This window comes from Quercus lobata, chromosome 7, assembly GCF_001633185.2.
Source record: "Quercus lobata isolate SW786 chromosome 7, ValleyOak3.0 Primary Assembly, whole genome shotgun sequence".
NCBI lineage: Eukaryota > Viridiplantae > Streptophyta > Magnoliopsida > Fagales > Fagaceae > Quercus > Quercus lobata.
Genome location: NC_044910.1, coordinates 32,187,437 through 32,210,309, shown reverse-complemented (window position 1 = coordinate 32,210,309; position 22,873 = coordinate 32,187,437). Strand labels below are relative to the sequence as shown.

At 33.8% G+C, this 22,873-nt stretch overlaps 2 protein-coding genes across 2 annotated transcripts; both read left to right on the top strand.

Annotated features, from left to right (window-relative positions):
* The first annotated feature begins 2,293 nt into the window (after positions 1–2,293).
* On the top strand, positions 2,294–3,370 carry LOC115952876 (non-specific lipid-transfer protein 1-like). The gene is made up of 2 exons (XM_031070206.1): positions 2,294–2,714; positions 3,056–3,370. Exons 1-2 carry the CDS (start codon positions 2,368–2,370, stop codon positions 3,063–3,065), a joined length of 357 nt encoding a protein of 118 aa, XP_030926066.1. The 5' UTR covers positions 2,294–2,367; the 3' UTR covers positions 3,066–3,370.
* Positions 3,371–20,363: 16,993 nt separating this feature from the next.
* LOC115953424 (non-specific lipid-transfer protein 3-like) lies at positions 20,364–21,822 on the top strand. Its single transcript, XM_031071063.1, has 2 exons — positions 20,364–20,832; positions 21,521–21,822. The coding sequence occupies exons 1-2, from the start codon at positions 20,477–20,479 to the stop codon at positions 21,528–21,530; spliced, it is 366 nt and encodes a 121-aa protein (XP_030926923.1). The 5' UTR covers positions 20,364–20,476; the 3' UTR covers positions 21,531–21,822.
* The last annotated feature ends 1,051 nt before the right edge of the window (positions 21,823–22,873 follow it).

Sequence of the window (22,873 nt, the reverse complement as noted above, 5' to 3'; positions counted from 1 at the left end):
CCAACTCCTCCCTTTCTAGCTATGTATTATCTTGCTGAATGTCAAAGGATACTTGTCACATAAGCCACCTAATTCCTCTTTCCATTTTATCATGAAATGATGCTTTTGAGGAGTCTCCACTATTCAGGCTAGTCATTTATCGATTAATGCGGCTGATATTAGGTTGAAACATCTAATTAATGTGAAATTGACTATTGCTTTGGGCTCTATGTTGTCTCTTCGGGGTCTTTGGTGAATATTTTGGGAAACATCTTCCTCATTGGTTATATTGTTGACTCTATCCTTGACAGCAGGGTTCTCAACATATCTCGGCAAGAAGACCTTAGTTAGTACCCGTTTGTTTCGGCTTTTAGAAGCCAAAATGCACTTTTTAAGAACAAAAATGAAAGTCAAGCATTTGTTAATGTTTCAAAATGTGCTTTCTCAAAAAAACTGCATTTTGAAATGCAAAGAATTGAGCCAAAACATGTTGACGGGTTTGAGGAGCTTTTGCAAAAGCAAAAGCGCTTTTGATCAATATTACCGTTGGAAATGCAAGAAATAACCTAAATTATCCTCATCTCACTAACCACAAAATACACTGAAAACAGAAAAGACAAACACAGAAAATAATAGCTACAATATGCCAAAACCTCCACTGCCAATCTCACTCTCAACAACCCAATCTGAATCTTCCGACATGGCTGAGGTTGAGTAATGAGGAGGAGCTCTGATGCATCAATCTGACTTCAATTCCCATTTGGTTTTAGGGTTACGAAGAGAGAGAGGTATTGAAGATTTTCGGTGAAATTAAGAGAAATTACCTGTGAAGATCAAGGTGAAGAAGTGCGTAGGTGTGAGCTATGTGGGGTTGAATTTAGAGAAAAAGAAAAGAATAAAGAAGATCAAGGTGAAGAAGTGCGTGGGGGTGGAGGAAAGTAGAGAAAGGGAAAAAGAAAGAAGACAAAAGCTAGGTGAAGGGTTGGCTCTTGTGGCTGGGGAAAAATGGAAGGAAAAAAAAAAGAAAAAAAAGAAAAGGGAAGTGGGTTGGGTTGGATGTGGGAGCATGCCAATAAATATATTAAAAGAATAGGATATATTCAAGTAACTGCAGTTCATAATATTGTGAAAATTTATTATGAAAATGTCGTGAACATAACACTTTTTGAAAAAAGAAATGTTAAAATCAAATACTTTTTTACAAAATCTTTTATTAAGAGAGTAATTTATTATTAACATGAAGTAATTATTATTATTATTATTAAGAAGAAGTTGATACTAAGCCTGCGTTTGGATTGCGCTGAAAACCAGCGCGTTTGCGTTTTTCAGCTTTTTTTTTTTTTTTTTTTCACGCGTTTTTTAGATTTGCGGTTACTATTTATGTATTGTTCAATGAACAGTAACTACAAATTTTGACTTTTCAAACTTTTTTTCAGCCAATCAGCGCATATCGTGTACTGTTCATGGACCCACAAATTTTACTTTTCAGCAACTTTTTCATTAAAAATGGGTCCCACGGTACTATTCACACATTTAAAAATTATTTTGCTACAGTATTTTTCAGTTTTCAGTTTCAGTTTTCAGTTTTCAACGGTATCCAAACGGACCCTAAGTATGAAATAAACTCCTTTGTCATTTTTGGTAATTTACCAATAAAACCATCACTTTTATAAATGTTGGCCAAATATTCAGTTTTTTTAAAAAACACTTTTTAACCGGTTTTACTAAATACTCAACTTTTTAAAAAGGTTCAATTTTATATCAAACTTTTTGAAAACTCTACTTTTTCAAAAAGATTAATTTTAAAGAGCTGAACCAAACTCGCCCTTCCTCTGTAACTCCCTTTGGTCCTCTGGTTTTTAACAGTAGGATTTGAGCTGGACCTAGATCTTTTTAATTTTTGTTCTAACGGGCCTTCTTCAACCCAGGTTTCATTTGATGGAGACATCCCTACAATTTTTTTTTTTTTTTTTTTAAGAGCCTATGTTTATAAATTGATAGTTGGGAAGTAAGATTTAAATCATAAACATCTTTATTTAAAATACGAAGAGGTGTGAGTTAAGCCGTAAATATCGTCATTGAATTTTCTTACTTAACGTTACTTATGGCTTGATTGGTTGCATTTAAAGATGCTCTAAGCCTAACTGCCGTGTCCATGAAAAAGGCGTGGGAAAACAAGAGAAATCAAAATTAAGCATTAAATGATGCCATCTACCAACCAATTCCTCCCCTCCCAAAAAACCACAGCTGGCTTACATTCATACGTCCAATTTTTCTATATAAAGCACCCGAGCTCAGTAGCCAAAGTAAGTCACTCAAGCAATCAAATCAAATAGCCAACTCCTTATCTCAACTCTCCAGACACTACTCCCTCTCCTTAACTCAGTAATGGCTAACTCCTTGGTCCTTAAGCTCACTTGCTTGGCACTCATGTGCATGGTGATTGGTGCACCAGTTGCCCAAGCCGCTATATCATGTGGCCAAGTCCAAAGCAGCCTTGTTGCTTGCATTCCCTACCTGAGGAGTGGAGGGTCTCCCACACAGGCTTGCTGCAATGGGGTTAAGTCCCTCAACAATGCTGCTAAGACCACAGCTGACCGCCAGGCCGCTTGTGAGTGTTTGAAAACAGCTGCTGGTAGCATCTCTGGACTTAGTCCTGCTAATGCTGCTTCTCTCCCTGGCAAGTGTGGAGTCAATGTTCCTTACAAGATCAGCACCTCCACCAACTGCAAAAAGTAACTATGTCTCTATGCTTGCATATTTACACAACTTTAATCGTTGGGTTTTAACATTTTTTTTTTATTTGGTTACAAGATCAGCACCAATTTTTGTTACTACTATTAATAATATGGCCTGTTATGATTAGGGCATTATAAAAATAGAGGTAATGATGAATTCAAATCAAAGTAAAGTTAATCTAATCATAACAAATCATGACAGTAATTATGAAAAATGTCGTATTCTTAGCATTATTGTATAGAAATTGAAAGACTAAGTAAACGAAAGCTGGTCCAGCATTGAAAAGTTGTGTGTAATGAAGTACTGACTTTAATTTGTTTGTTTTTTTGTGTCACAGCGTGAAGTGAGAGGTCGATGTTGGAGTAGCAGTTTTCAGCCGCAGAATGTAATAAACTAGCATGAGAAATAAAATGGGGTTGGGCCCATATATGGGGCTCCTCTTGTAGGGAGTCTTCTTGTTGTTGTAGTTGTATTTCCTCATGTACTCAGCTATATCCTATGATAAGTATGCGTTTGCGAAGCTGATTTTCTGTGTACGTTTGCGTTTGCATTTTACTTGGCTGGTCCTATAGCACTGTTTATAGACCAGTCAAGCGATGAAAAACGTGTGGCACTTTTCCATGGGTTATAAAAAAATATTTACGGTATCCAACACATCTAAATATATCTAAAAATTTACGGTTTACCCATATATCTCTCTCTCAAAATGACAATCCCTTGTTCCAAATTTTATTTTTTCTTCATCATCTCCTTTTTTAGAGCAACAGGCAAACTAAAATTTGTTTTCCTTTCTAAAGGGATTATCTCGACTAAGTGATATGGTAATTAATCATGGAGTTAATTAAAAACCATAGTAGTACTCTGATTTTTATCATCAAGAACCACTGCATACACATGTTGTTGTGGTTGTGATTGATGTGTTGGTACTATTTTGTCGGACTTATATTTCTCTACATTTTTTTCCCCTCTGTCTAAGTTAAAGACTTAAAGTTACAGCAAGTCAAGGTGGGTGGGTGGGATAATTCAAATCGAGTTGCCCCAATCAGGAGAAATGAGCAAAATCCTGAGTTCTTGATATCTTTCGTTTCAAACAGTTGAATGCATGTGATGAATGAAATCAATTATGGGTACTACTTGTTGAGGAAGATAATAAAGAACTATAGTAAAACATACAATTAGTCACTAATTTACTCAAAACTTAACCTAACCTATGACTTTTGAACCCAATTAGGTATCTTAATTTCATAAGTATATAAAACCTATGCGAAGTAATCAAGTGAATTCAGTTAATGATTCCTAAATCAAAACTTTCGTTAACTTTTCCAATATTCTATTACCATTCAACAAGCAATATATTTGGATTCAAAGTTTTGAATTTAGAGCAATAGAAACAATTTTTCCCTTTATGACAAAATGGTTCCCAAGATTGGAAAATTGCCATACAGTCAAATCTAGAATCTTGTGCTGCACTCCCAACTTGTTGTGTGGGGTGGAAATTAAAAACTAAAAAGAAATCTGATTGGTAATTTGCAGGCCAATCTTCAAAGTCATCATGTGGGCACTGGCAGTGCGGGAGCATGTCACTGGCAATTTTTTTGTATCCATTGCATCCATCTCTATTTCTCTCACATGTTCATTTGGCATATATGAGACACACAGTATCCCTTATTTGACTAGCTGGGTCTATGTGATTCATTTACACTCACAGACAGTACTTAAATATTTCTGTACCCTTTTAGGTGCAACGCCTCCAGTACCACCATCTATTTATTTTTCTGCAATGCACGAAATTGTAAATTAAATTCACCACTTCATAATTGGGTGAAATTACAATCAATAGTACTCACAGTCTGTACAACATCTTTTCCTAAATTCATGACTACTTTATATTGAGTTGAACAAGTGGTCTCCATCGCTTTAGTTTTTGGGGAAAAGTGTCCTTTACCCTTAAATTTTAGGTTACAATATTGGTTTTTCCTTTGTTTTTTATTCAATCAATAAACCATTATCATGAGAGTTCAGCCAGCTAAATTAAATAGGAATTTGAAACTTTTGGTTTACATTTACTTTATTGTGGAATTTTTTTTTTTTTTTTTTTTTGATGGAACACTTTATTGTGGAATTTTGGAGCTAGGTCCACATGTATCAATCATACCTTAAATTCTAGGTTCAAACACCATTGGTTTTATCTTTTTTCTTCCACTAATAAACCATTATTATGAAAGTTAAGCCAGAAAAGTTAGAAATAGGAATTTGAAACTTTGATTCACATTAACTTTTTTGTGGAATTTCGGAGCTAGGTCCACATCTATCAAATCACACTTTAAATGTAATGAATGATTAAAGAAGAAGAAGAAGAAGAAGAAGCAGTGCTTTGATATGATTTCTTAGGATTTATTTTGACAAAAAGAAGAAAAAGTAGCGCTTTTGTCTGATTTTCCTTTATAGTGTTATCTAGATCGACAGGGCAATTGCGCAAAGAATAATCACCACAATTGTTTTTCCTGTTGGTTCCATTTCCAAATTTGAAAACCAAAGAAATTTGTATACCTCGCATCTTTTAGTATTTTCGATAAGGGTATTTGGTATTTAGTGTTTAAATTTTTCCTCTCCCCCAACTGTGAAATTGTCAAAAAAAAAAAAAAAAAATCCAAATTTGAAATTTGAAATAACATTTGCAAATGGTTTGGAGGGGGAACTGCCTACTAATGGCCCACTTTCTGTTTATGTTTTCTCCTCTACATCAAGAACTGTCTACTAAATTACTAATGGTCTTATAATTAATTTAGTCATTTTTTTTGTGTATGTGCAAATATGGTAATGCTTTTCTTTCTTTTTCAAGAGCTAGCTTAATTTTAAGCGTATAAGTTGCAACTTGCAAGGATATAACATAATAGTTAGATGAAACAAGAGTTTTTTTTTTTTTTTTGATAAAAAAAAAAGAATAGAATATAAGAGTTTTATGATATTTGCTCTTAATTATCAATTTAAGACACAAATTAATTGATTTTTGGAATTGACAGGATTTGAACCTTAAATGTTTTATTCAATAATAAGAAATTTTATCAATTAAACTAACTAAAACCCGTGATAAAACAAGAGTTTTTTTTATAGTTTATGCACAGTTAGAACTTAGAAGAGTATGGGGGTCACTCTACAAGTATAAATGCTTATAGGGTGTGAAAGGTAAGAGTCAGGGTTCAAGTCTCCAGAAAGAAACTTCACACACATATACACTTAGATTAGATTAGAGTAGAAATTCTATCTTATATCCAAAAAAAGAACTTAGAAGAGTTTTGTAAGGACTCGATTTGTAACGACCCAAAATGATATTGGATTCGCACGTAAAAAGGCTCAAACAATATCATTTGTAAAGCGTGGGTTTGAAAGGCTAGACCTTGGTCACTGTGCGGTGGATAGTTGTGGTGTTCATACAGAACTAAATCGTGTTCGCTTGAGGAGTCTTTCTCCTTGAGTCGGTCTGGGAGGCTCTCGTTCTTGGCCTTTTTTCCCAGCCTCCCTCCCGGATTGCTTGCTTCTCCTTTTATATTAGCTTGTATCCCTTATCCAACGTCCACGTGTAGGTTCGACTTTCCAGGACTGATACTTGTCCCATCAACCCATACCCAAAGTGGTTGGGGGTGGTTGTCAAAACTGAAGAGCATGGTTCTGTCAGGTGCAGAGTATTTGATGGCAGTAATGACAGCTTTCCCTTTGTCCTTGGTCGCCATACTGTCCAGCGGTCCTTTCTCTATCAACATAGATATTTTAGGTTTTTCTCAAGACTGTTCCTATACCATTCTTACCCTTTCTTTCAGGAGGATCTTGGGGATGCCGAGGACAGAATCATCCTCGGCTATGTCTCAAGATTACTTGGACTTTTATTATACGTCCTCGGCTATATCCCTCCTCAGTTTGGGCCTTAGGCCCCAATGTAAAAATGAGCCAGGACCACAAATTATTGGGCCCCACAATAGCCCCTCGAAATCCTGCTGTCCGACATCTTGGTTAGAGAGGAGGGTTTTGGTGATGCCAAGCCTTTATTACAGTTCGTTTAGCTCTGCCCTTCATTAATGTTGGTGTCTCTTCATCTGCTTAGGAAATGCGCTAGGTTACGAGACAGTCTTTTAGATTTACTCACGATGCGCTCCTGCCATTTCCGTGTACGAAGCGCGTCTTTAATAACTTCCCTTTACGAGGCCAATCAAATATGTCGGTTATAAACGGCGTTGGGAAGTTGAATGGACGCTATCTCGTTTGCAGCTCTTCTTGGAAATCTGAACGGATTAAATGCCGCTAAACTTGCCTTCCATATAAGAAGCAAGGCAAGAGGTTATTTCCTTTAAATAGAGACCCTTTAGTTTTTCTTAAGTCTTAAATCTCCAGCTGTGTTTCAAAGTTTTCCTTATCCGCGCAATCAAACCCTAGAGTGTGATATGTCTGAGGCAAAAGCGGGGGTGAAGGAACCACACCCTCTCCAAAAGCTTCGTGTCCCTCCGAAACTTAAGATAGCTCGGTCAGGACAGGGTTGGCAGAGACTCAAGATATTTTTCATCTTCTTTCAGCCAAAATTCGAAACAGGTCTTAATCGCATCAAATTTTTGGTGCGACTGAGCTGGGGTTGCTTATCAACTTTATTATCCGCTCTCTTTCGAGCATAGCTAATATGGTACCAGCGTGTTAGGAGTCAAGGTTGACACAGGGATTAAGTATCCCTACTTCTTCCTCTCTTCCTTCACTGGTGCCTCCTTTTGCCTCCCCTTCTTCTTCTTTCCCATCACCGGATCCATCCTGGTGCTTTTACTTCTTCCTTTTCTTCTCCTCATCCATCAAAGGGGGTCACCCTCTTATACACAATCGCCACTGGAGTAGAGTTTAGAAAGATTTGTCATTTCATTGTACCTTTTTAGTTTTGTTTTTGTAATTAGCTTCTTGCATAGGCTTGTTTAAGTCCCTCATTGTACGCTGTACTGCTTCTTTACATCAATAAAAGTTGACATTATTTTACTCTATGTATTCTTTCTTTTCTGCAGTGGTTATGCCGTAAATAAATGTGCTATCATATGATTTCCTTTTATTTTTATATTCTGAACGATGCTTAGGGCAGAAACCCATATTAAGAAAAAGATATTATTCTAAACTTACTGAAACTATTCAGCATAATAATGCCGACATGAAAAAACGATATCTAGGGCAAAAACCCTTATTAAGAGAAAGATATTATTTCTGAGCTTATTGAAACTATTTGGCACAATAATGCCGACATGAAAAAGCGATATCTAGGGCAGAAACCCTTATTAAGAAAAAGATATTATTTCTGAGCTTATTGAAACTATTCGGCACAATAATGCCGACATGAAAAAGCGATATCTAGGGCAGAAACCCTTATTAAGAAAATGATATTGAGTCCGTTTGAATTGAGCTTATTTTTGCTGAAACTGAAAACTAAAACTGAAAACACTGTAGCGAAATATTTTTTAAATATGTGAATAGTACCGTAGGACCCATTTTTAATAAAAAAATAGTAAAAAGTGTAATTTGTGGGTTCGTGAACAGTGCACAAATGCACTGTTCACAGTGGAAAAGTCAACATATACGACTGCACAGTAACTGATCACTCTTGAAACGCGAGAAAACCAAAAAAAAAAAAAAAAAGGGGAGGCGTTTACTGTGTTACTGTAGCGTGGGTCCCATGCCCAAAACGCAGACGCTCTTCAGCAGCAAAACGTCCAAAGCAAACGTTCACATTATTTCTGAGCTTATTGAAACTATTCGGCACAATAATGCCGACATGAAAAAGCGATATCTAGGGCAGAAACCCTTATTAAGAAAAAGATATTATTTCTGAGCTTATTGAAACCATTCGGCACAATAATGCCGACATGAAAAAGGGTTGCATACCCCGAACTAACCGAGATGAGGGCTGAATGCTCGATGCTGTGCAGGAGGTAATCATCCGAGGATGTGTAACCCAAAATGAACTGCCCATGCGGGTCGCCAAGTACTAGGGTGCTTCGCCACCTTCCTAACGACCTTCATAACCCTAGTCTTTTCTGGCATTCGGTCCGAGGACCGAGGTGCGATCTTATCGAACTTAAACGCTCGTTTTCACCAGTTCCCTTAGAACTGAGAATCTGAAGACAGATTGGGACCTTCATTCCATCTAGGACGTAATCCAATTTTTAGTAGATAATCATCCTGTAGGACTGAGCAATTCAGAATTCTCCTTAAATGGTTGGTTTTTCCATAGGTTTGAGTCCGAGGACCATGCAATACCTTGGTTCTGTCCAAAACTTGATTTTTAAGTAGTTGGTTTCCCCATAGGTTTGAGTCCGAGGACCATGCCATGCAATACCTTGGTTCTGTCCAAAACTTGATTTTTAAGTAGTTGGTTTCCCCATAGGTTTGAGTCCGAAGACCATGCAATACCTTGGTTCTGTCCAAAACTTAGTTCTTTAAGTAGTTGGTTTCCCCATAGGTTTGAGTCCGAGGACCATGCAATACCTTGGTTTTATCCAAAACTTGATTTTTAAGTAGTTGGTTTCCCCATAGGTTTGAGTTCGAGGACCATGCAATACCTTGGTTCTGTCCAAAACTTGAACTTTAAGTAGTTGGTTTCCCCATAGGTTTGAGTCCGAGGACCATGCAATATCTTGGTTTCGTCCAAAACTTAGTTCTTTAAGTAGTGGGGGGGGGGGGGGGGGGTTAGCCCCTCGGCCAAGCCGTGGGCCATTGGTTTGGGGGGATTAGCTCCTCGGCCAAGCCCTTAGAAACGTTCGCACTACTGATGCTTCGGAGCGTAGCCCCTAATGGAAAAACATAGCCCCTAGTGGAACTTTGTGTTAAGGCGCTACAACGGGCTGTTGGAAGTGATGGGGGGACTTTCTTGACCCACCGCCTGTGCCAACACAAAAGCCTTCCCCATAGACGGCGCCAATTGTAAGGACTCGATTTGTAACGACCCAAAATGATATTGGGTTCGCACGTAAAAATGCTCAAACAATATCATTTGTAGAGCGTGGGTTTGAAAGGCTAGGCCTTGGTCACCGTACGGTGGATAGTTGTGGTGTTCATACAGAACTAAATCGTGTTCGCTCGAGGAGTCTTTCTCCTTGAGTCGGTCTAGGAGGCTCTCGTTCTTGGCCTTTTTTCCCAGCCTCCCTCCCGGATTGCTTGCTTCTCCTTTTATATTAGCTTGTATCCCTTATCCAACGTCCACGTGTAGGTTCGACTTTCCAGGACTGATACTTGTCCCATCAGCCCATACCCAAAGTGGTTGGGGGTGGTTGTAAAAGTTGAAGAGCATGGTTCTGTCAGGTGCAGAGTATTCAATGGCAGTAATGACAACTTTCCCTTTGTCCTTGGTTGCCATACTGTCCAGCGGTCCTTTCTCTATCAACATAGATATTTTAGGTTTTTCCCAAGACTGTTCCTATACTGTTCTTGCCCTTTTTTTCAGGAGGATCTTGGGGATGCCGAGGACAGAATCATCCTTGGCTATGTCTCAAGATTACTTGGACTTTTATTATACGTCCTCGGCTATATCCCTCCTCGGCTCGGGCCTTGGGCCCCAATGTAAAAGTGGGCCAGGACCACAAATTATTGGACCCCACAAGTTTCATTATCAAATAAAGCATTGAATTAAGCCCAACGATCATCCAATGCCAACCTTTAGTTACCCCATTTATTGCACTTGAGATTTCTTTTCACACGACCAAATATATTCTTCTATACCTAAAGCCTGTGATAAAACAAGAGTTTTTGTTTTTATAGTTTATGCATAGTTAGAACTTAGAAGAGTGTGGAGGTCACTCTACAAGTATAAATGCTTGTAAGGTTTGGGGGGTAAGAGCCAGGATTTAAGTCTCCAGAAAGAAGTTTCACACATATATACACTTAGATTATATTAGAGTAGAAATTCTATCTTATATCCAAGAAAAGAACTTAGAAGAGTTTCATTATCAAATAAAGCATTGAATTAAGCCCAACGATCACCCAATGCCAACCTTCAGTTACCCCATTTATTGCGCTTGAGATTTCTTTTCACACGACCAAATATATTCTTCTATACCTATCACTAGTAAACCCCACAAGCTTTCAAAGTAAATTACACAGGCTAATAAGTACTTTCAACAGTGCTGAAAATGAATAAATAGTTCATTTTCAAATTTAACAATGTGGCTATAGTTCCTTCGACCTCAAGGCATTGCATGACACAAATGTACGTACAAGGTGGTGGGTGCACTCCTTGCCTAAGCCCTAACATGTGGCCGAGTGTTAAGGATCGTGGAAATTTGCGTACGATATCAAATGTGAGAGACAGTGGGGTTGCCCTTACAGCTTGTTGCAATGGTTAGAGCTTCAAAGGTCCCTCAAAAATGGGGCCAAGACCAAATTAAGCTGAAAGCTTTTGTTGCTTCCAAATGCTTGAAATAAATTGCTACCAGTACCACAGGCATAAACTTCACTCAAATTTTGAGTGTGTGTGTGTGGTGATCGATACTAAGTTGCCGACTTGGTCCATTTTTGATATCTCTATTCTAAATATGTCGACTCCTTCTGTGAGATGACATGCATTAGGGCACCATGAGTGTTATGTGGAAATTCCAAATTAATGTATTGTCAAGATGTAAGCAATAAAGCTAGGGGAGAAAATGGCATTAAATACCCCAATAGATTAGATGGAAAAAGAGAGAATAAAGAATCCATCAATCAATCTTATCAAAATTTTGGGATATATCTATTAACTATATAAAAAGCGGCTATGCCATTACAGTGTTTTGATACTGTTCAAACCACTTATTTCACTGTTCATCTACAGTGAATTTTGGTGAGGACTTTTTTTAAAGTTTTGAATAGTAGTTACAGTACCAGGAGGCACTATAGCTACAGTAATTACAGTTTTTTTGGTCTTCCTGTTTGTATTTTTTTTTCTTTTATATATATTGTTATACTGGCACAACAAATTTCACAATATTTTCACAATTATTGAGGTGTCAATTTTTTATAAGTCAAAATAAAATAGTAAAATATGAAGCTGTGACCAAGCACAACTAAAAATATATGTTTTGTGAAAATGTTATGGCACTTATTAGGTGAATGTGTAAAAGTTACGATATTTTTGGTTTGTTCGTTATGTACTTTTTTTTTTCAATCATTGATTTGTGCTCATTTTTCTTATATATCTATTAACTATATAAAAAAGCGGCTATGCCGCTACAGTATTTTGCTACCGTTCATACAACGTTTTCCTGCCACTGTTCAAACAGTAGCTATAGTACTAGGTGGCACTGTAGTTACAGTAGTTACTTTTGTTTTTTTTTTGGGTCTTCCGTTTGTACTTTTTTTTTTTATATATATATTGTTATACTAATACAACAAATTTCACAATTATTGATATATAAATTTTTTATAAGTCAAAATAAAATAATAAAATATGAAACTGTGACCAACCATAACTGAAAATAAATATTTTGTGAAAATATTGTGACACTTGTTAAGTGAATGAGTAAAAGCTACAGTACTTTTGATTTGTTCAATATGTACTTTTTTTTTTTAATCATTGATTTTTGCTCTTTTTTTCTTTTATATAAAAGCGCGAATGTGCGTACAGTGTTTTTGCACTGTTTATCCAGTGTTTTTGCACTGTATATCTATAGTGCCATTTTGTTGAGCCACTTTGTCTTTTTTTTTTTTTTTTTTTTTTAAAGTTTTGAACAGTAGCCACAGTACCAAGTTGGTTTAATCAACTTTGTTGAGCCAAAATTAACTATTCCACATACAATTTTTTTGAGTTGACTTTTTGTATATTTTTTTCTTTACACACTATTTTAAGTAAAAACACGTAGTTTTGCATACAAAAACAAAAACAAGAACTTAGGAAAAAAACATTTTCCGTCCTTTATGTTTGGGGTAGTTTACAATTCTTCTTTAAACTTTAAAATCATGCAATTTTTCCCTTAATATTTTGGAAAAGAGCAAGTATATCATATTGTTATTCTTTCAATTAAACCCTAATAAAAATTTATGATTCTTAAAATATTTTACTGTGTAATGTCTAAATTACTCTTGCTAAATTTTAACATCCTAAAAATTTTCTTTACGTATTTTGAGTTTTAAATGATAAAAATTCTTAGAAAGTTAGAATGATGATATTTAATGACACAAGCCTTTTCTTATCCTTTTTTTTTTTTTAATTTTAAAATTTTTAGCAAAACTTAGTTGTTTATTGTTGAAAGATGATGATATTCGTTATCATTCTTAGAAGTTTCTAGAGAATAGATATATTGTTTTTAGCAAGTAGGTACTAAAAAACTATTATAGTTAAATAAATATTTATATATTAAATAGCTACCCTAACTTTGTGGTTGATCAAAATTCTTAAACAATGAGATTAAATTTTTATGACATAATTATCAAAATTCTTAAAATTAATGTCTCTTTTGATTAATGTAAATTTCTATATATTTTAAAAATCAAATGATTCATATCTTTGTTTTGTAATACAAATAAAGTCTAGAATTGACCTTAATTACTACAGTACTTTTTTTCCACGACAAGCACGTGCTGCCCTAACTAGTATAAAGAAAAAGTATGAAGACCTAACATATTGAATCATGAAAATTTGAGAAGTTTTTATTTATTTATTTATTTTTAACCCTCACTATGTAGACTAAGCAAACTGTTTGATGGCACGAAATGGAGGAGCAGAGTGCAAAACATTTAAAACAATTCTACGAATATGCTCTCTTTTTATCAGAACCTTATTTAGAACTTTTTTTCCGGTGGAAAGTTTTGATTACAGTCGCATAAAATTTTCATAAGGGCACTCCTCGTTAGAGAATGTTGGATTGAGCCATATCTACTATGGTCGGGGTGACCACTGACTTCACCCCTAACCCCACAAGAGAGCTAGTAAATCAGGGGTTATCTACAAGAGGCAATCCCACTCCACACTAAGGTGTGAACGTGGGACTTCAAGACAGCGATTACACACCTTGATCACTTGACTACTCCTCTTAGTGGTGCCACACTGCACAAATTTCATTATGAATCATTATTGACACCATTTTTATTATTGTAAAATTCTTTGCAATTAACAACCTAGAATTTTCGATACATTATTGCCACTTAATAATCTAGTTATCAATCCCATCAATCTCTGTCTTTGTTGCTGAATAATCAATCTCTTTGTCATGAATTACTACCTGTCCATGCATATATGTCACTCTGGATACTTCATACTTGTACATCGAACAATATATTGGCAGGTGACTGGTAGCGGTCTGCCAGATAATACAGGACCCATCGTTGTAGTTCTTCTGAAAAAAATACCTTCAAGCCTGGCTAAGCATAACTTGGCCTTGCATGGGACTATGCCCCATCTTCCAATCTACGAAACATAGCAAAAGAAGAAGCTCATCCACAATCTTTATTCTCAGCTCCGAGTACAGCAAATATTTGTTGTCAATTAATTTCCTGAATTGGTTTGCACAGATCCGTATTGTTGTTGTGGGATCACATTCACACATAGAACTGTCAGTTTATATAGGTTGGTTCTTGTATTTTATCTTTTATTCTGGAAATTAGTTACTTGGGAGACCCTATAGTGTATGGTGATCAAGGAGTTTCTGGCTGTGAGGATTGACTGGCCCAATCAAGAAGTCTCACCTTCCAAGTAAATGGGCTTTTGTTGATAACTTTTTAAGTTTTTGGGCTTCCAGCCCCTATTTAAATAAATGAGAATTATAGAACAGGGCTAATTTGGGCTTCGGGCTACTCTTTATGTTTAATAGTTTATTTATTTATTTATTCTATATAATTAGATAGTCGAGACTCGAGAGACGGAAAATTTGTAAATGTACGATTTTTTTGGATATATTAAAAGTTGTTAATTAAGATACAAAGTTTTTTATTATATTTAAGGCGAAAAGCACATTTTAGTCCCTACATTTTCAGGCAATTCTCATTTTAGTCCCTAAATTTTATTTTTACCGCTTTTAGTCTCTATTTTGAAAAACGCTTCCCGTTTTGGTCCCTACCGTTACTCATTTAACAGAATTATCCTACGTGACAAACGGTCCAACAGTAAATGCTAACGTATTCATTAAAATAATATTAAAAATATTATTTATATTTTTAAAAATGCCACATCAGTAATTTAATTTTTTTTTAAAGCCACGTCAGATAAAAATAATATAAAAATTTCTAACCTAATTATTTTTTTTAAAAAGAAAAGAAATTAGTTAAATTAATTTTTTTCTTTTTTTGGAAGAACATGAAGAACTCAGAACCATGTGTTCTTCATTTTCTTCCTCAACTAAGCTTGCCCAGAAAATTAAAAATTAAAAATTTACTTTTCTTTTCTTGCATTTTCTTAGCAACCAAACCCATAAAATCACTTAGATTTACAAAATAAAAAGACATGCCCATAAAAATTTACAAAACACAAACATTCAACAAGATTTTCTTATGCTTTGAAACCAAAAACAAAAAACACAAAACTCAAACCCAAATTTTCGGCCTCAATGCACAACCAAACCACAAACAACCACACAACCTTAAATTCAACAACCTACACACCTTTAACCCCAGATCTGAAGCCGTCGATTTAGTTAGCCTATGGGTTTTGAGAGAAAGCCACCACTGCTTTCGGCCATCAATTTAGAGAGAGAAAGTTTGGGTTTTCGTCCATGGGTTTAGAGAGAGAGAACTGGGTTTTCACTTCAAACTCAACCCGATCCATGCAATCATTATCCTTATCCACAAACCCAGAAATCAACATCGGAATAGAACATACACCACAAACCCAAAAATCAACATACACCACAAACCCAGATCAACAAAACTCACAATCCCCAAACCCACCATCGGAATGCACATCTCCACCACGATCTACACCACTGAGCTGAGAGATAGAGAGATGAAAGAGAGAGACTTACCGATCTGGGATAGAGAGACAACAATCTATGAGTTAGAGAGAGTTTGAGCCATTTGGGTTTGAGTTTGAGCGAATCGTGATAGAGAGAGTAGGTCGTTTCAGAGAAAGAAAAGAAGAGAACCACTGCTGGTTGTGGTATTGGCGATGAGTAGAGGAGGCTGGCCATGGAGGTTGAAAGATTTGTGAGAGTTTTGGAATAGAGAGGAATGTTTGAGATTTAGAAGGGAGGGGAACCGGTTTGAAGGTTTTCTTTTGAGCGTGTGAAAATTATTTGGGTTTGGATGCCAAGGAAATACATGAAAAAAAAAAGAAAAAGAAAAGGAAGACAAAGAAAAGGGAAGAAAATAAGGGTTAATTTGCTAAGAATATGAGTCAATCTTTTGGGGGAAGAACACAAAGAAAATGAAGAACACATAGTTCTGAGTTCTTCATGTTCTTCCAAAAAAAAGAAAAAATTAATTTAACTAATTTCTTTTCTTTTTTTTAAAAAATAATTAGGTTATAAATTTTTATATTATTTTTATCTAACGTGGCTTTTAAAAAAAAAATTAAATTGCTGATGTGGCATTTTAAAAAATATAAATAATTTTTTTAATATTATTTTAATGAACACATCAGTATTTATTGTTGGACCGTTTACCACGTAGGATAATTCTGTTAAATGAGTAACGACAAGGACCAAAACGGGAAGCGTTTTTCAAAATAGGGACTAAAAGCGGTAAAAATAAAATTTAGGGACTAAAATGGGAATCGCCTGAAAATATAGGGACTAAAATGTACTTTTCGCCTATATTTAAAAGTTAATACAGTGAAGAATTAAATTAAGAGAAGATAAGAATGATTTTTTTTTTTTTTTTTGGTGATTTAACAAATATGGATATGGTATCGAATAAATCTTGATTTGAATGTTAAGAGGAAAAAAAAATGTAAATACGTTACTTTATAATTATATCAATTAATCTATTATTCATATTATTATTATTATTATTATTATTGAAAAATAGTAATTCATTTAAAGAAATAGGTAAATGGAATGGAACATTTTCTCTCTTCTTTTCTATTACTCCTCTTGCTCACCAGTCACCATCTATGTTTCTGGATGTTTGTTTTGGATTATTATTAGACCATGTGTACAGATGGCAGGGACTGTAGCTGGGGAATTGCAAGTGATATGATTTCATAAATTTTTCAATAATAATCTACGCCAATTTAGGATATACTTCTTCTTTTTTTTTTTTTTAATTAGAAAGTCTTTAGATACAATAAAAAAACCTCAAATTTTAACAAAAATCTTGTTTTGTGGTATATATATATATATATTGATTTGTAGTGGGATGATACCTAATTTTTTATGAAAATATTGTAAGACTAGTATTATACCTGTGCGATGCACGACTTAATAAAAAAATATTTGATAATATAATTAAATTTAATAACAAATAAAATGAAAAAAGAATTAATTCAAAATTTAAGATTAAAAAATAAATTGTGCTTGTACACTTGAAAGAAATTTAATTTTTATTTCTTATTTTGATATTTAAATTATTTGCTTTAGTATTGATTTCATTCAAATGGTTATAAGTTATATCAACCCTAATTTAAAGTAATGTTTGTAATTGTATTGTGTTTTAGCCTTTAAGAACACATATATTATTTTCTTTATCATAAAAAAAACACAGATACATGAAAAAATAATTAATTCAATAATTGAAATGGTTGAAAACAAAATTAAGCCAAAACCTCAATTCATTAATGAAAAAATATCAAAATTTTTGAACTTAAAAAAAAAAATGGAGTTAAGTAAAGGTAGACTTACATAGAAATTTGGACGAATAAATTTTCTCATATCCAATTTCAGCCTATCTGAAAAACTTGTTGATAAAAATCATATTATATATAATAAAAAGGAAACAAATACACAAAATCTATTCAATTTGATAAAAAAAAAATTTTTTGACTTGCAAGGTTGTAGGTATGGCAAAGAGGAGAAGGAAAGAATATAGCAAATAATTGTAAAATACGTAGTAGAAATAATGAAACACCAAAAAACTGTGTGTATGTATTGGAAATTTTAGGTGGTGAAGAAGATAATATGAACAGAAGTAATTTAGGTGAAACTCAAATACATTTTTTTTTAAACTTTATTATTAGGAAAAAGATGACATAAGATGCAAATTTACCCATAAAAAAATAAAAAATAAAAGTAGGAAAAAAAATGCAAGTTCTATCTGTTTTTCCTTTTACGTTTTTTAAAGAAGCGTAGGAAACAAAATGCAAATTCGATCTTTTTTTTTCTTTTACGTTTTTTTATCTCTTTTTTATTTAAATTCTATCCTTAGGTAATTCTATTCTATTGATTTTAGACTTTGTTGATAACGTTTTAGATAAACATAACTGTTATTGTTGTAAATCAAATACTACTTTCTTTCATTACTTGATTTGTCATTTTTATCCAAAAAATATGTATATATCTATTCTTAAAATCTAAAAATTTAAACTTTTATTATATATAATATGATATGATATAGATTATTAGATTACAAAACAACATAAATCTAGCAATTTTTTTTCTCTAATTAATCTAAAATTGTCGCATCTAATTCTAAAAAAATAATATAATAATAATAAACCCAAAAATGAAAGAACTTTTGTTACATAACTTCTACAGACTCATAGAAATAGCTCTCTTTTCATCTAATAAGAAAGAAAAAAATACACAAAAAAAAAAAAAAAAAAAACCCAGAGAATAAAACCTACATAACCATTCCAAAATCATAGTTTCCTTAACATGACAATCCACTACAAATCAAATCTCACTACATCAAAACGACCGTTGTCGTTTTCTAATAAATAAATTTTTTTTTAAAATGTCATATAAGAAACTTTACCATAGACAGTGTTGCTGGGATTCACAAAATCATATTATATATAATCAAAAGGCTCCAAATAAAAAGGCAATAAATACACAAAATCTATTCAATTTGATAAAAGAAAAAAAAAAGACCTGCAAGGTTGTAGGTAGGGCAGAGAGGAGAAAGGAAAAATATAGCAAATAATTGTAAAGTACATAGTAGAAATAATATATACAGTGAGAATTTTAGATTGTGAAGAAGATGATATGAATAAAAAGAAGTAGTTTAGGTAAAACTCAAATACTTTTTTTTTTTTTTTTAACTTTATTATTAGGAAAAAGATGACATAAGATGCAAATTTATCCATATACATAAAAAATAATAAAAAAAACGTAGGAAAAAAAATGCAAGTTCTATCTTTTTTTCCTTTTACGTTTTTTAAAGAAACGTAGGAAAAAAAATGCAATTTCGATCTTTTTTTTTTATTTTACATTTTTTATCTCTCTCTTTTATTTAAATTCTATCCTTAGGTAATTCTATTCTATTCTATTGATTTTAGATTTTGTTGATAACATTTTAAATAAACACAACTGTTATAGTTGTAAATCAAATACTATTTTCTTTCATTACTTTTTTTTTTTTTTTGAGAAAGTTCTTTCATTATTTGATTTGTCATATTTATCCAAAAAATATGTATATATCTATTCTTAAAATCTAAAAATTTATTAAAATTTCTGCAATTTGGTGCAGCCATTTGGCACAACCACGGTGTCTAAACCCAACTTTTATTATATATAATAATATAATAATATGATTTTTTTGTGAAAACCCTTTACCCCTTCACCCCATTTATGTCCAAAAGCGAAGTGCAAACTTCCCATATTAATATTAGATAGCTAAACAATAAGCATACCTTCCTCTTTTCTGTTTTTCTTTACTTTTAACTTGTTCCTTTCACATCATAACGGAGGATGCATGCATGAGAGTAGATTATATGAAGAAGAACACAATTTCCTTCCATTGTGAAATGGTTCGTGAACAAAATATATGTAAATATATTTATTTTGAACAAAATATATGTAAATATATTTATTTTGAACAAAATTTAGTTATAATTCAGTACAGGAAAAGTTAACGAATATTCTAAGAGTAGATATATTTATTTTAGAAAAATTTTATGGAAAAATAAAAAAGTAATTTAATTATTTGGATAGTTTTTTATATGTCTCATAAAAGTCAAATTTTTCCTAAATTGAATTATTAACAATTGACTTTAAGACATCCGTTAACATGACCCGTTCTATATATGTAGTAACTTAAAAATTTTAATTAATACCAACTATGTCTCATTGTCCAATGAGTTACGTAATTGAATTTAAGTGAAAATCTTGTCATTTTTTCCCTTTTGTGTTGAACTCCAATTAAACATAATCAACCGATATAACCGGCCTTATTTCAAATATAAAAATTGGTTGTGCCTTATTTAAAGCTTCTATGATTTAGTCCCTAGTCCATATATTGATGATTAAGAAATTGCGTCTGAAACTTGCTCACCAGTCACCTCCTGTTCTTAAATTTGTCCCCTGATGGGAGTAAATTTTGGTGCAGTTCTCACATGGTAGCAGACTAGCAGAGTAGCAGTTCACTAATTTCTACTTCTGGGTTGATCTAAAAGCTCTTTGCTTCCTTTCCTAAGGGACCCATTTTTTCCTACTTTTATAATAGTAGCAATTAACATGCTCAACTACATCCCAACAAAACACATTAAATAAATGCTCAAAAAAAAAAAAAAAAACACATTAAATAAGCCCAACTACCTATGAAACACATACTAATTACTACAACACTATGCTATGCACACTTTATATATATAAGCACCAACCTAGAAGCTCTCAGACTCATCAGTAAGTGGCTAAACACTTTGGAAGTTTAATAGGTATATTGTTCTTTGTTCCAATTGGGTATTATGGCTAGCTCTGTTGTGTCTAAGCTGGCATGCTTTGTGTTTGCGTGCATTGTGGTAAGTAGTGCACCAATGGCCGAAGCAGAAATACAATGTGGCCAAGTGGTGAGGTACTTAACCCCATGCATTTCTTATGTAGCCAATGGTGGCACTGTACCAGCTGAATGCTGCAGTGGAATCAAGTCTCTCTACAGCTTGGCTCAGACCACAGCAGACCGCCAAAGCGTTTGCAAGTGTCTAAAGCAAGCTGTGAGTGGGGTTCCATACACTGCTTTCAATCTTGGTCTTGCAGCTGGACTTCCTAACAAATGCGGAGTTAACATTCCTTACAAGATCAGCCCCTCTACTGACTGCAGCAAGTATGACTCTATATCTCTTTCTCCCTCCCTCCCTTTTGTGTGTTTGTACTTGGTACATTCATATACTTATGGATTTAATTATGGTTCAAATTTAATAGTATATCGAGTGTCACGTCATTTAAAATTTTGAATGACATGACAAATCCAATAAATAAAATCTTAACCTTAAAATTAATAGATTATCTTCATTTTCTATTTCATGCAGAAAGGTAGGTATGACACAACGCCATTTTAAAGTTATTTATTTGCTTTAAAATAGAAAGAGACTATTTCATAGTTGGATTTAGTAGCTATCAAATCTAAATGTAAATATAGTTACTTCCTCTAAATTAGATACTATTCTTTAGTTAATTAAATGAAATTTTAAATGATATCAGACTACATATATTTTCATAATCTTGAAAATTAATTTAAACCATTAAATGGATTCATTCATTTTTCTCGAAATTAAGAGCATTGTGATGCAGGCATGAGAAGAAGATAGCTTATATAACAAGCATGTACCCCATTAGGCCATTACCCTAAAATACATGCAGATCCATATGTTTGGATTCCATGTATATATCAATATATGAGAGGATTGATTCATAAGATACTTTTTGCGCATGGGCTCTATGATCAATTACATCTTACCTAATCGAATGCATCTAACTTTTTTCCATTTCTCTTGCTTTTAACCATGTTGCAGCGTGAAGTGAGGATGATCAAGGAAGAGTAGTTTGCCTATGCAGGATCTAGTAGCGTGAGAATAAATGGGTGCTCTAGCTAGTCCTCCTGTTGCTCTACTGGACTGTGTTTTGTACTGTTTATAATGTCTTTTTCTACTATTTCTATGTCATCAAGTTATAATGCCTTAGTCAGTCTTGCTTTTAGCTTCTATATGCTTGGCTTAGCGAGGAGTTGAAGTTGGTGGGTGTATTTAATGTCAGTTCTATATATCTATCTAAAGATCCACCCCCACTTTATCCAAGATCCGTAAGAATTGCATTTGATTCGATCTCTTACGCTAGATATGCTCAATTGCAAGCACAATCTATGTGGATGACCAAGTGGGTGCATGCTTCAAAATACCAATGACTGAATCACTGAATAGTAGTTTACATCAGCAAAACATGTCAGGTGATTTATGGACTACGCTCTAGTCTAGTGTTACTAATATACAGGCATGCCATCATTCAATTACATCGTGAATTAATTTAATTAGTATATTGTTATTATGTGAGGGGGCGGAGCATTGAGAAGAACAACATAATAGAGCGTTACGTCAACAAGTTAATAATAAATTTGTTTTTGTGGGTTCATATTTGCCTCAATCAAGAGGATTTTGGAATACAATAAATTAACAAGTAAGAAAATTCACACTCGCAAGAATGAAATTTACTTGCATTAAATTGGTTCCAACAATACAAACTCGATCGAGAAGAGATCCAGCTTGATCTGTTAAGTGCAAGGATCAAACAAACTGCAACGCTGGTCCTAATGCTAAGGATAAACTAAATTAAGGATAATAAAGTATAAACGTTGAATGTTCCTTTTCTCCATCCACCTTTTGTTCTTCTTCTTCCTATCTATCTTCCTTTTATAATCTTTAAATTTCACAAAACTGTTTTGGCTTTATCCAGTTCCATGGGTGATAAACACTCTTTTGAGGTTGTTCCACTTGTCACCTACAAAAGCCATGCTGACGTGGTTTTTATTTTTTGAGTAAAAAGTACAAACAGTGTTTGAAATCTTCATGAGATTAAACTATTTGCTTCCAAGAGATCACATATATAGCTAATCTAATTAACAGGCCATAATGATTCATTTCTGGATTTACAACCGCCAATGAATTTCACTGTGCATGTGATTTCGCCTACATGAATTAAGCTATATATTTACTCTTCCAGAATTAGTCATCATCGATCCTCAATCATAGCAAGCTTAATTGGCTTAAGCCAGTGGGAGCCGCAAGTTTTTGAAAACTCCATGCAAGCCAGAGGAATATATTGTAGATTTATATAAATTGAGACTAAATACCAAGGCATTAATAATTTTAGCA